The sequence below is a fragment of the Abramis brama genome, assembly GCF_963993115.1.
Source record: "Abramis brama genome assembly, chromosome: 2".
In the NCBI taxonomy this organism is placed as follows: Eukaryota; Metazoa; Chordata; class Actinopteri; order Cypriniformes; family Leuciscidae; genus Abramis; species Abramis brama.
The window spans coordinates 886,410-897,752 of NC_139964.1; the positions used below are offsets into that span (position 1 = coordinate 886,410).

Below are 11,343 nucleotides of genomic sequence, written 5' to 3' on the forward strand. Positions count from 1 at the left end.
AGGAAGGCTGAGACTGTTGTAGAGGACATGAAGCTCAGAGAACATATTCTTCACTGCCAAATATCTGTGCTTCAGCATTATTATACAACACATCATATTTCTTCTATCAGGACAAATAAAGGAAAGGATCATAAGGACACAGAAATAGAGCTAGTGACACAGAAGTGGCTCAACTTACCCACCATTAGGGATATAGTATGATGTCACTGGGGAATTTGAGATTAAAATAAATGAATTAAATATTAGTTTTTTGTGCATTTTCCCATGACAGTCTTACTTTACAGCACATTATTCAGTATGTCTATTCATTAAGCATATTTCCATGCAGTGAAATATCCAAAATATCCAAATGTTAAATTATGACACAGCAAAATAAAGTTAGAAAAAAAGAGCTTTTATTAGATAAAGAAAATATTAAATGTTCCTCATTGCAGTTCACCAAACTCTGTGTGTTTGCAGAAGATTATAATCACAGGAAAAGAACAGCTGGATTCTATTTGCCACAACTGTGTTTTTTAAGAAAATTCAACATTTCATAGTTTATGAAAAACATTTATAAAAATGTACAGAAACAATTCACCAACAAGTATGAAATACAGTTAGACAAATATAAATCTTGCTATACATTTACTTTAATATTAAACTTGTTTTACCTTCCCTGTATTTGAGTTCAAAATAAAAAAGAGGGGAAACGGTCCATTAACTCATGACAGTCTTACTTTACAGCACATTATTCAGAGTGTCTCTCATTCAGAATATTTCCACTTCTGTGACTGAAGTGACGTCGACGTCCGGGTTAGCGGTAGCATTAGCCGTCAGGCAAGTGTTATTTAAATAAACTCCTGATGTACTTACAAACTTTCCAATGCCTTGTTTTCTGAGTACAGAACCTATTTGTACTACTGTAGAAGTTTGGTGCCATTCTGGGCATTATTAGTGGGGTAATTTACCAGATACATCATAGGATCCATTAGCACCTGCACTAAACCATCCGGCTGATATCTCTAAATAAGCTCTAACTTTAATAATGTTCAACCAAGGGAAAAAGGCTTCTGGGGGGTGTTTGGCTCGAGGTCATGGTGCAAAGGACCCTAGGTTGATTTTACTCCGAACCATCCCTTTAAGATCAATACTTGCATATAATTATGGGATAAATATGTATTTCCAGCTACAGACTGATCATTATTTACCCTTGATCTGTTTTGAATCAGCAAGTGGAAGAAGCCTTCATGTTGCCCTCAGTCCGAGCTGTGAGAGAAAGATGAAACATCAGATTACACAAACACATCAGCTGAGCAAAGAGAAACATTTGAGTTTAACAATGACTTCATTTGTCACATTGAATCCATCACAGCACTAAACAGTCACTCCTTACAATGAAAGAAAACATTTAAATGTAATGTTTAAACATTACCTTCCTTGTGTTTGTTCTCCAACTCTTTAGCCAGATTATTCTGGTTTATCTTCCTCAGGATGTTCACTGTGATCTTCACAGCTTCTTCTGGTCCTAAACGTGCCACCATCGTGTCCACTGTTTTTAAGACATCTGCATTCTCCATTTCAGAAGTTGAAATACGCTCATGATTCTTCAAGTACCACTGAAAGCGCTTCAGGTCATCTTTTCCTAGATCCCTCAATGTCTGCTCAAGCAGCTCTTTAACAGACGTCATATTCCTTCGCTGATTCACTTCTGCAGGACAAAAAGAAAAAGATCTTCAGTATTTGTCACTCTAAACAGATGATTCGAAGTATTCAGATGTTAGGGTTAGATCAGGTCTCGTCTCTTAGAGGCATCTCATCCAAACTCTTGTCGAACAGTCAGTGATTTTTCAGCGAGTCACACACAAAGCAGGAAACAAGATTTTTACGAGTATAGTACAATTAGTAGTCAGAGGAAGGATGTTGCCATGGAAGGACTGAATACCACATTTACATGATCTAAATAAATTATTTGAGCTAAATAATGTTGTAAAATTATTGTGTGTGTATATTAATGAAGCAAAGAGAGAAAGTCATTGGAGTTGTGTAAATTGCTATACTTTAAAGAAAAATCTCTATTTATTAATATAGTAGATGTATAGTAATGTAGATATATTTTAGCTCCTCCTGTGAGGGAGGAGCCTGTTTTAGCTAGTAAGTAAGTAAGTAAATTTTATTTATATAGCACATTTAAACATAGCAGGGCTATCCAAAGTGCTGAACAAAGTAAAAACAAATAGAATAAAACACAGAAACAACCAAACAGAACAGACAGAAACAGCATCAGGAGATAATTCTCTCTTTGGCTCTCAATGAAGGCGGTCACATTTTCTTCCCCTCCTGTCCCTTATCTCCCCTGCTTTGCTGCTCTCGTCTCGTCTACTGTCTTGTATGTACTTTAAGAGACTCTCTCCGCACTGCTCTCCAAACTAAGAAATTATGGATTTGATCAACTGGTCTCTCAACGCAATTGACACCATCTTCTCGACGAGAAGCTTGGGTTCGGGGGAACCTGACTGCCCTGCCGGAACGTTCGCAGCTGGCTACACGATGGACGCGTGGGAGAGGTGGCGGGTCGTGTGTCTGGCGGCTCTTTCCGTGGAGGACATTGAAGATATCTACCTATTCGGAACCATGATAACAGGTTTTCTGCTGTTTGGATTAGGCATTGCCCTGGTTTATCGAGGAATTAAGAAGATGGTGACAGCTGTCCAAAACCCCACAAGGCTGCCCATCATGATTGAAGCAGTGGGCAGAGCTGTCAGCACTCAGACTGTGACTATGAACCACTATATGGATAACATCATGGAGAAGCTTACAGCTTTGCAAAGGCAAATGGATCGTTTCGGAGACCAAGATGGACCAGGAGCTGTGTAAATTGGAATGCGGCTACTCGTCCCAAGACCAAACAACCCCAATCTTATCTGCTTTCGGCCCCCCTCAACCAGCACTGGCCTTGGCGAGGCTGCTGCTGCAACAACAACTCCCCCGGAAGAGAGCACTGCAGCGAGACGCTCTTGCGTTCCTTCCCCCACTCCCCACTGACACCTGCTGATTGTTGACTCTGTCTGGGACCTGACCAAGGTTGACTCCATGGCAATTGCTGTGTATCGCTATGACATCCTGCGGACTGAGGCACCTAGATTAGGATGCCAGGCGTAGCGACTCTCCAGGCCTACACATACACAAACTCTTACATATATACAGATATGCAATCACCCCCCCACCCCCCATCCCTCGCCTTTAACGCTTTGTACCCCCAGTCTGACAGGCGGGTCTGTGACCAGCGCCGAGAATGGCTGCAGGACCGGATGGCTGCTTGCCTGTGCTGGGTTACCTCCATCCCCCACTCCCCTCCCCTGTTGCAAGTCTTGTGTGTTCATGTTGTGTACTGATTATGTGCTAATGTTGCTGAGGTGTTTTTTACTGTTCCCAAACTGTACTCCTTACAGGAGCATAGTCTGGGGGTTGCCTTTTTTTCTCCACACCTCTCCTCATGTTATGCTGTATTTTTTTCCTCAATGCTCTGTCTTCCTGTCCTGTCTACCCCCTTGTCATATTGTATGTATGTTTGTATGGACAGGTTGATGGCTAATTTCACTGGTACTTGTGACTAAGTGACAATAAAGGCTACTACTACTACTACTACTACTACTACTAATTAAAATGCCAGGGAATAAAAATAAGTTTTCAATTTAGATTTAAAAATAGCAATTGAAGGTGCAAGGCGGATGTCCAGAGGCAATTGGTTCCATAGACGTGGGGCGGCAACAGCAAAGGCTCTATCTCCCTTAGATTTTAGACGGGAGCGAGGGATAGATAAAAGAGCCATGTCTGAAGATCTTAAAGATCTGGAGTGTGCAAGAGGAGTAAGAAGATCTCTAATATATAAGGGAGCTTGATCATTAAGAGCTTTAAAAACAAACAACAGAATTTTAAACTGAATTCTAAAATGGATCGGGAGCCAATGAAGCGAGGCTAAAATTGGGGTAACATGATCGTATTTCTTTGTCCCGGTCAACAGCCTTGCAGCTGCATTTTGGACCATCTGGAGCCGAGCAAGTGATGACTGAGGAAGACCCAAGTACAAGGAAAATCCAGGTGAGAAGTAATAAAAGCATGAATAACCTTCTCCAAATCGTAGAATGACAAAAATGATTTTAGTTTGGAAATTAACCGCAACTGATAAAAACTATTTTTTACAACCAAATTAATTTGTTTTGTTAAACATAATTCAGAGTCAATAATGACACCAAGGTTCCTGACTTGAGAGGAAACTGAGGGAAAATGGTTAACCAGTTCCTTAGTGAGATTAATTCTTAGTTTTGGTGGGCCAAAGACAATAACTTCTGTTTTGTCCTCATTAAGTTGGAGAAAGTTAATCGATAACCATTCCTTAATGTCCCGAATACAATCCATCAAGGTCTGAATGGACTCGCCGGCTTTCAACGGGAGATACAGCTGTGTATCATCAGCATAAAAATGGAAATTAATATTATGCTTCCTAACAATATCCCCCAGTGGACGCATATACAAGTTAAAAAGAAGCGGACCCAGGATGGAGCCCTGAAGTACTCCACAAAAATAGGGGTAGAAGATGAAGAGAACTTGCCTATCTCCACAGAAAAGGACCCGTCTCTAAGATAAGAACTAAACCACTTCAAGGCTATACTCTTAATACCAAATGAATGCTCTAGACCAGTGGTTCCCAAAGTGGGGGAATAGCAATAGCTACTCGTTGCGAGGACCTCTTGTATCTCTCAGGGAACGTTCTGCCTTCCCTTCCACACGAGTCAGGTAACAAAACTGACAAAAAAAGTAGCCTATTTCACCACAATGATAGTAATATTTCATATATTTCTCACATTTTGATCAATATATAGATTTTTTTTATTATACATTTCAAATTTTGCTCTGGACATTTTTTTTATGTTTGTATTCAACATAATAGGCCTACCTTATTATCTCAATTAAAAGTACTGAAATGAATGTATATGTGACAAAAAAAAAGGCTGTTTATTATTTTGGCCGGTAAAAAATATGCTTGGCTGGTGGATTTTTTCATCTACCAGTCCCCGTGGCAGGTGAGCCAAAAATTTAATTTCGGACCCTGGGGTGGGGGAGGTGCGGGGTCGCGGGGCAGCAGCGCATTTATCATGGGGGTCACGGGCTAAAAAGTTTGGGAACCCCTGCTCTAGACGCCTAATAAGAATACTATGGTCAACAGTATCAAAGGCAGCTGTAAGATCAAGTAGGATCAATACAGCATTTTTACCAGCATCAACTGCAATTAAAATGTCATTGAGCACTTTTAGCAAGGCAGACTCTGTGCTATGATGGGCAGTAAAACCAGATTGAAGAGGTTCTAATAACTTGGCTGTATTTAAAAATAGGTTCAAATGAGACAACACAACTTTTTCTAAAAGTTTTGATAAAAATGATAACTTAGAGACAGGCCGAAAATTATTCAAGCAACCCTCATCCAAACCATGTTTCTTAAGCAAAGGCTGAACAACCGCATGCTTAAAACTATTTGGGACTACCCCAGTGTTCAAAGATGAATTAATCAACACTTGAACACTGGGGCCGATTATAGGAAAAGCTGCTTTTAAAATCTCTGATGGAATGACGTCAAGTGGTGTAGTCGTTATCTTCATCTTGTTAACCAGGTCATTTAGTTCTGTTAAAGAGACGTGCTGAAAATTATAAAAGAAAAACGGACTAGCCAATGAATTCAAAAACTGATCTGAAAGATGTAAAGTGAAGGATGAACGAATAAATGCCACTTTATCAGCAAAAAACTTTAAAAATTTCTCACAGAGTTCTGCCGAGGCTTCCCCGTGAAATTGGCAACTTGGATTAAATACTGAATTTATTGTGGAGAATAAAATCTTAGGTTTATGGAAGTGTTTAGCAATTAATTCTGAAAAATATTTTGATCTAGCTATTAGCAGCATTCTGGAACATAATCAGACACTCTTTAAAGATCTCAAATGACACTGTTAACCGATCGCGCTTCCACCTCCTCTCCGCTTTACGACAAGCCTGTCTGAGCGAACGAGCATTGTCATCCAGCCAATAATAAAGTTTTTGCTTTGGTTGTTTCATCTTCAAAGGGGCAATCGAATCTAAAATATCAGAACAAGCTGCGTAAAACAGAGAAAGTATATCGTCAGGGCCATAGAAAGACTCAGCATTCAAGATCGACGACTCAATAGTATTAGCTAGATATTTCTCACTAAACTGAGAGGCGGTACGAGGGTTTATAAAGCGAGAAAAAGAGCCTGCAGGCTTCTTAACCAAGGCTGAACTCACAACAGGAATCGTAAAAATAATGGGCTTATGATCAGAGAAGGAAGCATCTTCAATAAATACATTATCGATCCCATATGACATAATAAGGTCAAGTGTATGACCGCGGACATGTGTTGGTTGATTCATGTATTGCGTAAATCCAAATGAGTCCACAACATTACAGAACTCAGAAACCAAGGAACAACCGCGGCAGCAAACATGAATATTAAAATCACCCAATAATAACATACGATTATACAACAGAACAACAGAAGTTAAAAATTCTAAAAAGTCACTTATAAAAGCACTGTCAGAGTTAGGTGGCCTATAGATGAGAGCGCAGAGCAGAGCAGAGGAAGAAGACGTTAATGCTACACACTGTACTTCAAATGACGAGTAGCTCTGAACAGAGACTGTATGAATTTTAAGTGATTGTTTAAAAGTAAAACTGAGACTACATGGTCCCAACACCATGCATAAAACAAACAGTACTGATGCCAGACGAACAGGTACAACAGGTACCACAGGTACAACAAGGTGAGACCGATGAGAAAGACGGCAAGCCGGGTACACTGGCGCCATCTTGGTGGCACGTCACGTAGCTGCTCCTCCTTCTCCATAGCACATTAATTGTAATATCCATTTTACAACAGTACGCAAGCCGAAGTTTTACAGAGTGAAATTAGTAAGTTGCATAGAACTACTCAAAAGAACGATGTGTCGATGTAATCGATTACATAAATTATGAAAAAAATACAATAAATTTGTGTGGAATGTGCCAAAGCGGTTTGTTTGTTTAAGTTTCTATGCCTGCTTATGACCACGACTCATGGATTACGGATTTGGACTAGTTTGCTATCAGGAATGCCACTACTGTTATCGACCCTGTGTCTGTTTGTCAACCACGTTACTTGCTCTGAATCACACTTTGTTTGTACTGCTGTGTTTAATAAACCTCTGCACATGGATTCGAACAACCAACTGAGTCGGTCATCGTTACACAGCCATACTAGACACACAACTAAAATTTAATCAACAATGGAATGGAACAATGGAAACAAGCCACAACAAAATGGAAGTGCTCCCCTTCTCGGCCACTATAGAGAGTGCGTTAAAGTTAAGGAATTAATACCAGAGGTAATGATGGTCTAATGAAATCCAAATTTTGGATATTTCACTGTAGAACCCTTTAAAAAAAAAAGTTTATTTTATTTTAAGTGTCATTGTATACAATATATATATATATACACACATGTACATATGTATAGTATGTATATAGGCCTATATATATTTATATATATATATATATATAACATATGAGCAGAAATTGCTAAACAAAAGCTTATTTGATGTGGCAGTATATTCTACAGTAAAAACTAGGGATGTCCCGATCAGGTTTTTTTGCCCTCGAGTCCGAGTCCGAGTCATTTGATTTTAAGTATCTGCCGATACCGAGTCCCGATCCGATACTTCTATAATGCAAAAAAATCCTTATTTTTTATTTAATTCACCTTATTTTAACATTCAACAACTCTGTTAACAAACAGAGCACTTCTGTGAGGTAGCTTGAACAATCAAGTAATAAATAAATTCTTAACTTTTGGACTTTAGTCCAACAGTAAATATTAAAAAAAAAGTCTAATATATAAACAAATAGCACCTCAACTTAAAATATCCGGCAGGCATGTAAACAAATAAAAAATAAAAGTGCTACAGTGTTTGCAAAGCCAGTAATGTGCTTTTAGGAACTGCACTCCTAACTCTTACACCGGTTTCACACTGCACTGTTAAAACAGAGCGTGCAGCGCTTATTTTTTTCGCCGCCCATGTTAACAGATTAAACCAGGCTTTGGAGCATTCACACCGCGCGCAGAGGTGGCGCGGCAGTGCGTAGCAGAGCAGGAGTGCCGCGATCGTTTCGGCGCCGAGTCTATTTTTGCCAAAATACATCATGGCCAAAATACACCGCAGTTTTATCCAAAAAGTGCATTGATGATATCTGTTGTGTTTTAAACAGTCAATCAAATGACCAACAGCAATTTGAAAAAGAAAACAAATGTCCAAAAACAAACTTGTTGCCATAACAATAAAAACAAAGATGAACCAAAAGTTATATAAATGAAATTATTAATAAAATAAGCTTCTTGACAAGTCTTTTCTCTTAAATGTATTTGAAAACCAAAAAAAGCAATGCCAACTTATCCATTATAGACTCTGTCTGTACACAACCCGCGGTTCAGCCGCGCGTGACAAACGCTGCCAGTATGAAAGCAAAACGCGCGTGTCCTGCTCCTGCTCACCATACGCCCTGCTCCTGCGCTGCTTACACAACGCGTGCAGTGTGAAACCGCCGTAACTCTGTGTCACCGCATAATAGAGGTGTTAAAAAATAATGAGAATATAAATACATATATATCCGAGTCCTGATCGGGAGGTAACGTCCGATTCCGATCGAGTCTGAAAACACGCGATCGGGCCCGATTTCCGATCACGTGATCGGATCGGGACATCCCTAGTAAAAACTGTACCCAAATCTAGTCAACAAAATGTTGTCTTTCATATTTCGCCTGACTGTAACGTTGTTTTTATGAAATATTAGGGCATATAAATGTTAATTTGCAGTTTTATACGTTGCTTATACAAATAGCCTACATTTTATTTCAACATATTTCAGTCGATTTTTACTCATCTCAGTATAGCAATACAGTTTGCTAAAACATCATTCATTCACACAGAAACGCGAGTGTGCGAGCTGTGGTAAACAGCGCGCATCTCTGCGGCTGCCGTTCATTCATTCACAGAAACGCAAATCACTTGAGAAGGGAAAAAAACTTACTACAGTATTCCTCAGCTCAGTCGGATCCTTGCTCCTCGAAACACCCGCACTTCTGAGGTACATTTTCCATTATTATTATTCCTCACAGCGCTGCGAGATGGTGTAAACAAGTAGGCTACAATGATCTGATTAAACTTGTGTTTTCTCGAGCTGATATGGGGGCGTTCACAGGATTGCGCGGATTGCCTCAGCCATTTGCGTTTGAATAGCGCCGCTCTCCGTGGGCGGAGTCACATTACAAATAATTAGATGAGATGAGAACGACTGACATCTCGCTCTTTTCTTACAGATTACATGAACTGAGAATATTTGTTTTTTATATAAATTACTTCATTTAAAAGAAGAGAATTCAAGCTTCATGCCTGTGTGTCTGTTTGACTGAGTATTCGCTGAGTTGTTCATTTTCGGATGCGTTTCAGAATGGACTACACTGACAGAGAGAAGGCAGAACTCGCTTCGTGTTTATTTTTCTTTATTTGGCAAAAAGCACAACACTTTGTTTTTATTGTGAGTAGAAAAAAAATACACAAAAATAATACACATTTATCAGAATCTATTGATGTATGAGACTTGTTTGTAAAATCAAAGTCAAAAGAGTATTTCGGGTCTCAATTCAACTGATAAGGAAAAAAGCGAGCAGATCACGCCGGCGTGATTGCCGACCTCAGAGGGTTAAACAGCCATATAATAATGTGGGTAAATGTGTAAGCTAGATTTATGCTTTTATAATAAATTGTCTATCTATCTATCTATCTATCTATCTATCTATCTATCTATCTATCTATCTATCTATCTATCTATCTATCTATCTATCTATCTATCTATCTATCTATCTATCTATCTATCGTTTGTAATAATATGATTTGCAAAAATGAAAACTGCTGCTTCTGTGTAGATGAGAGAATCAAAGTGTATGGGCGTTGTGCACGCTATACATTATGGTCAAGCATGCGCCATTAAAATAGCATAATGAACAACGCGCAACGCGCCACTGACTTTAGACTAGGTTTTTTCTGGCCAGTGGCGCAATTGTTTTATGGAACAGTAAAATTGCACCAGGGATTGTTTTGCGCCGGAACACGCCTCCTCTTTTGCGCTGAACCGCCCAGGGAGCGCAAGTTCATTCCCTAGTTTAGCGACGTGCTTCTGTGGAGGGAAAAGCGCTTTGCGCTGGTGCAAAATAGGAATGAAACATGCGTCGCTGTACAAAGTCAATTGTGCTTGGTGCAAGATAGGGCCGTAAATGTCTATATTGTATATTGTACATTATTTATTGTATATTGTATATTGTTTAGTGTATATGGTGCTGTGAGTAATTGTGTGCATATTAGATGTGTAAATCTGTGTAAATTGTGTAAATCTGATGTTTGCTGTAAATTGTAAATACGTCCCATCGTGTCATGACTGCTATGTTGCTCAGAACTGCACCTAAAAAAAAAAATTCCCACTGTTGCACTTGTTTATATGGTTGTGTGACAATAAAGTGATTTGATTTGATTTGAGCTAACCAAATGCAAAACTTCCACAAAGAAAACCCATTCCTAGCGAGTGTGTAGCGCTGCTGACTTCAGAGACCCGGATGAGCCTGTGTTTCTGTTCTCAGCAGTTCTTATCTGGGAATATCGTACAACTGGATAACGCGATTGACCAATCAGAATCAAGTATTCCACAGAGCTGTGTAAAAAACTCTTATAAAGATTACTCCTCCAATGTACTAGAGAAGAGAAAACTTAATAAAATACACATCCTGAGATCTAAAACCCCAACAGCTAGATCACCAACAAAAGGTTTGTGTACACTGTAGAATCTAATTAAATACAATTAATTAAAAAAGCAGCCAAACCGATTGCTTTAAAAAAAAAACTAAGCAGAATTACAATAATATAAATAAAGTTCCAAGTGCACAACCAAATGGAACACTGATCACCACAATGGTGAGTTCAAACAAAAACATTTTAGGAAAATCAATTTATGAAGTCAGCTTATGTGAAGTTATTTTTTTTTAAAAAGTCAGTTGTATTGACAATTCAACATTCAAGATGACTTTGGGAAATGAGAGAATGCAAACAGAGAAAGATAATGGCAGAAGTGGAGGAAATTAGTGAAAAGTCTATTAAGAATTGCCCTGCCTCAGAAAATCTTTTTGCTTGACGAAATGTCACTCAACCTGAACAATTAATCTTACTTTGGGTTTTCTGAGTAATCAAGTAAATAGTACAGATTACTAGATTTTT

General features: G+C 38.9%; 1 protein-coding gene across 1 annotated transcript in view; it reads right to left on the bottom strand.

Annotated features, from left to right (window-relative positions):
• Positions 1-491: 491 nt before the first annotated feature.
• The window catches only part of LOC311077467 (uncharacterized protein), a 34,534-nt gene continuing 23,682 nt past the window's right edge, over positions 492-11,343 (bottom strand). Inside the window, exons 5-6 of the mRNA XM_084105993.1 lie at positions 1,415-1,690; positions 492-1,248 (exon numbers count right to left, since the gene is read on the bottom strand). Coding sequence (XP_083962119.1) covers positions 1,208-1,248; positions 1,415-1,690 — 317 coding nt within the window. The 3' untranslated portion in view covers positions 492-1,207. The remainder of the gene's footprint in view (positions 1,249-1,414; positions 1,691-11,343) is intronic.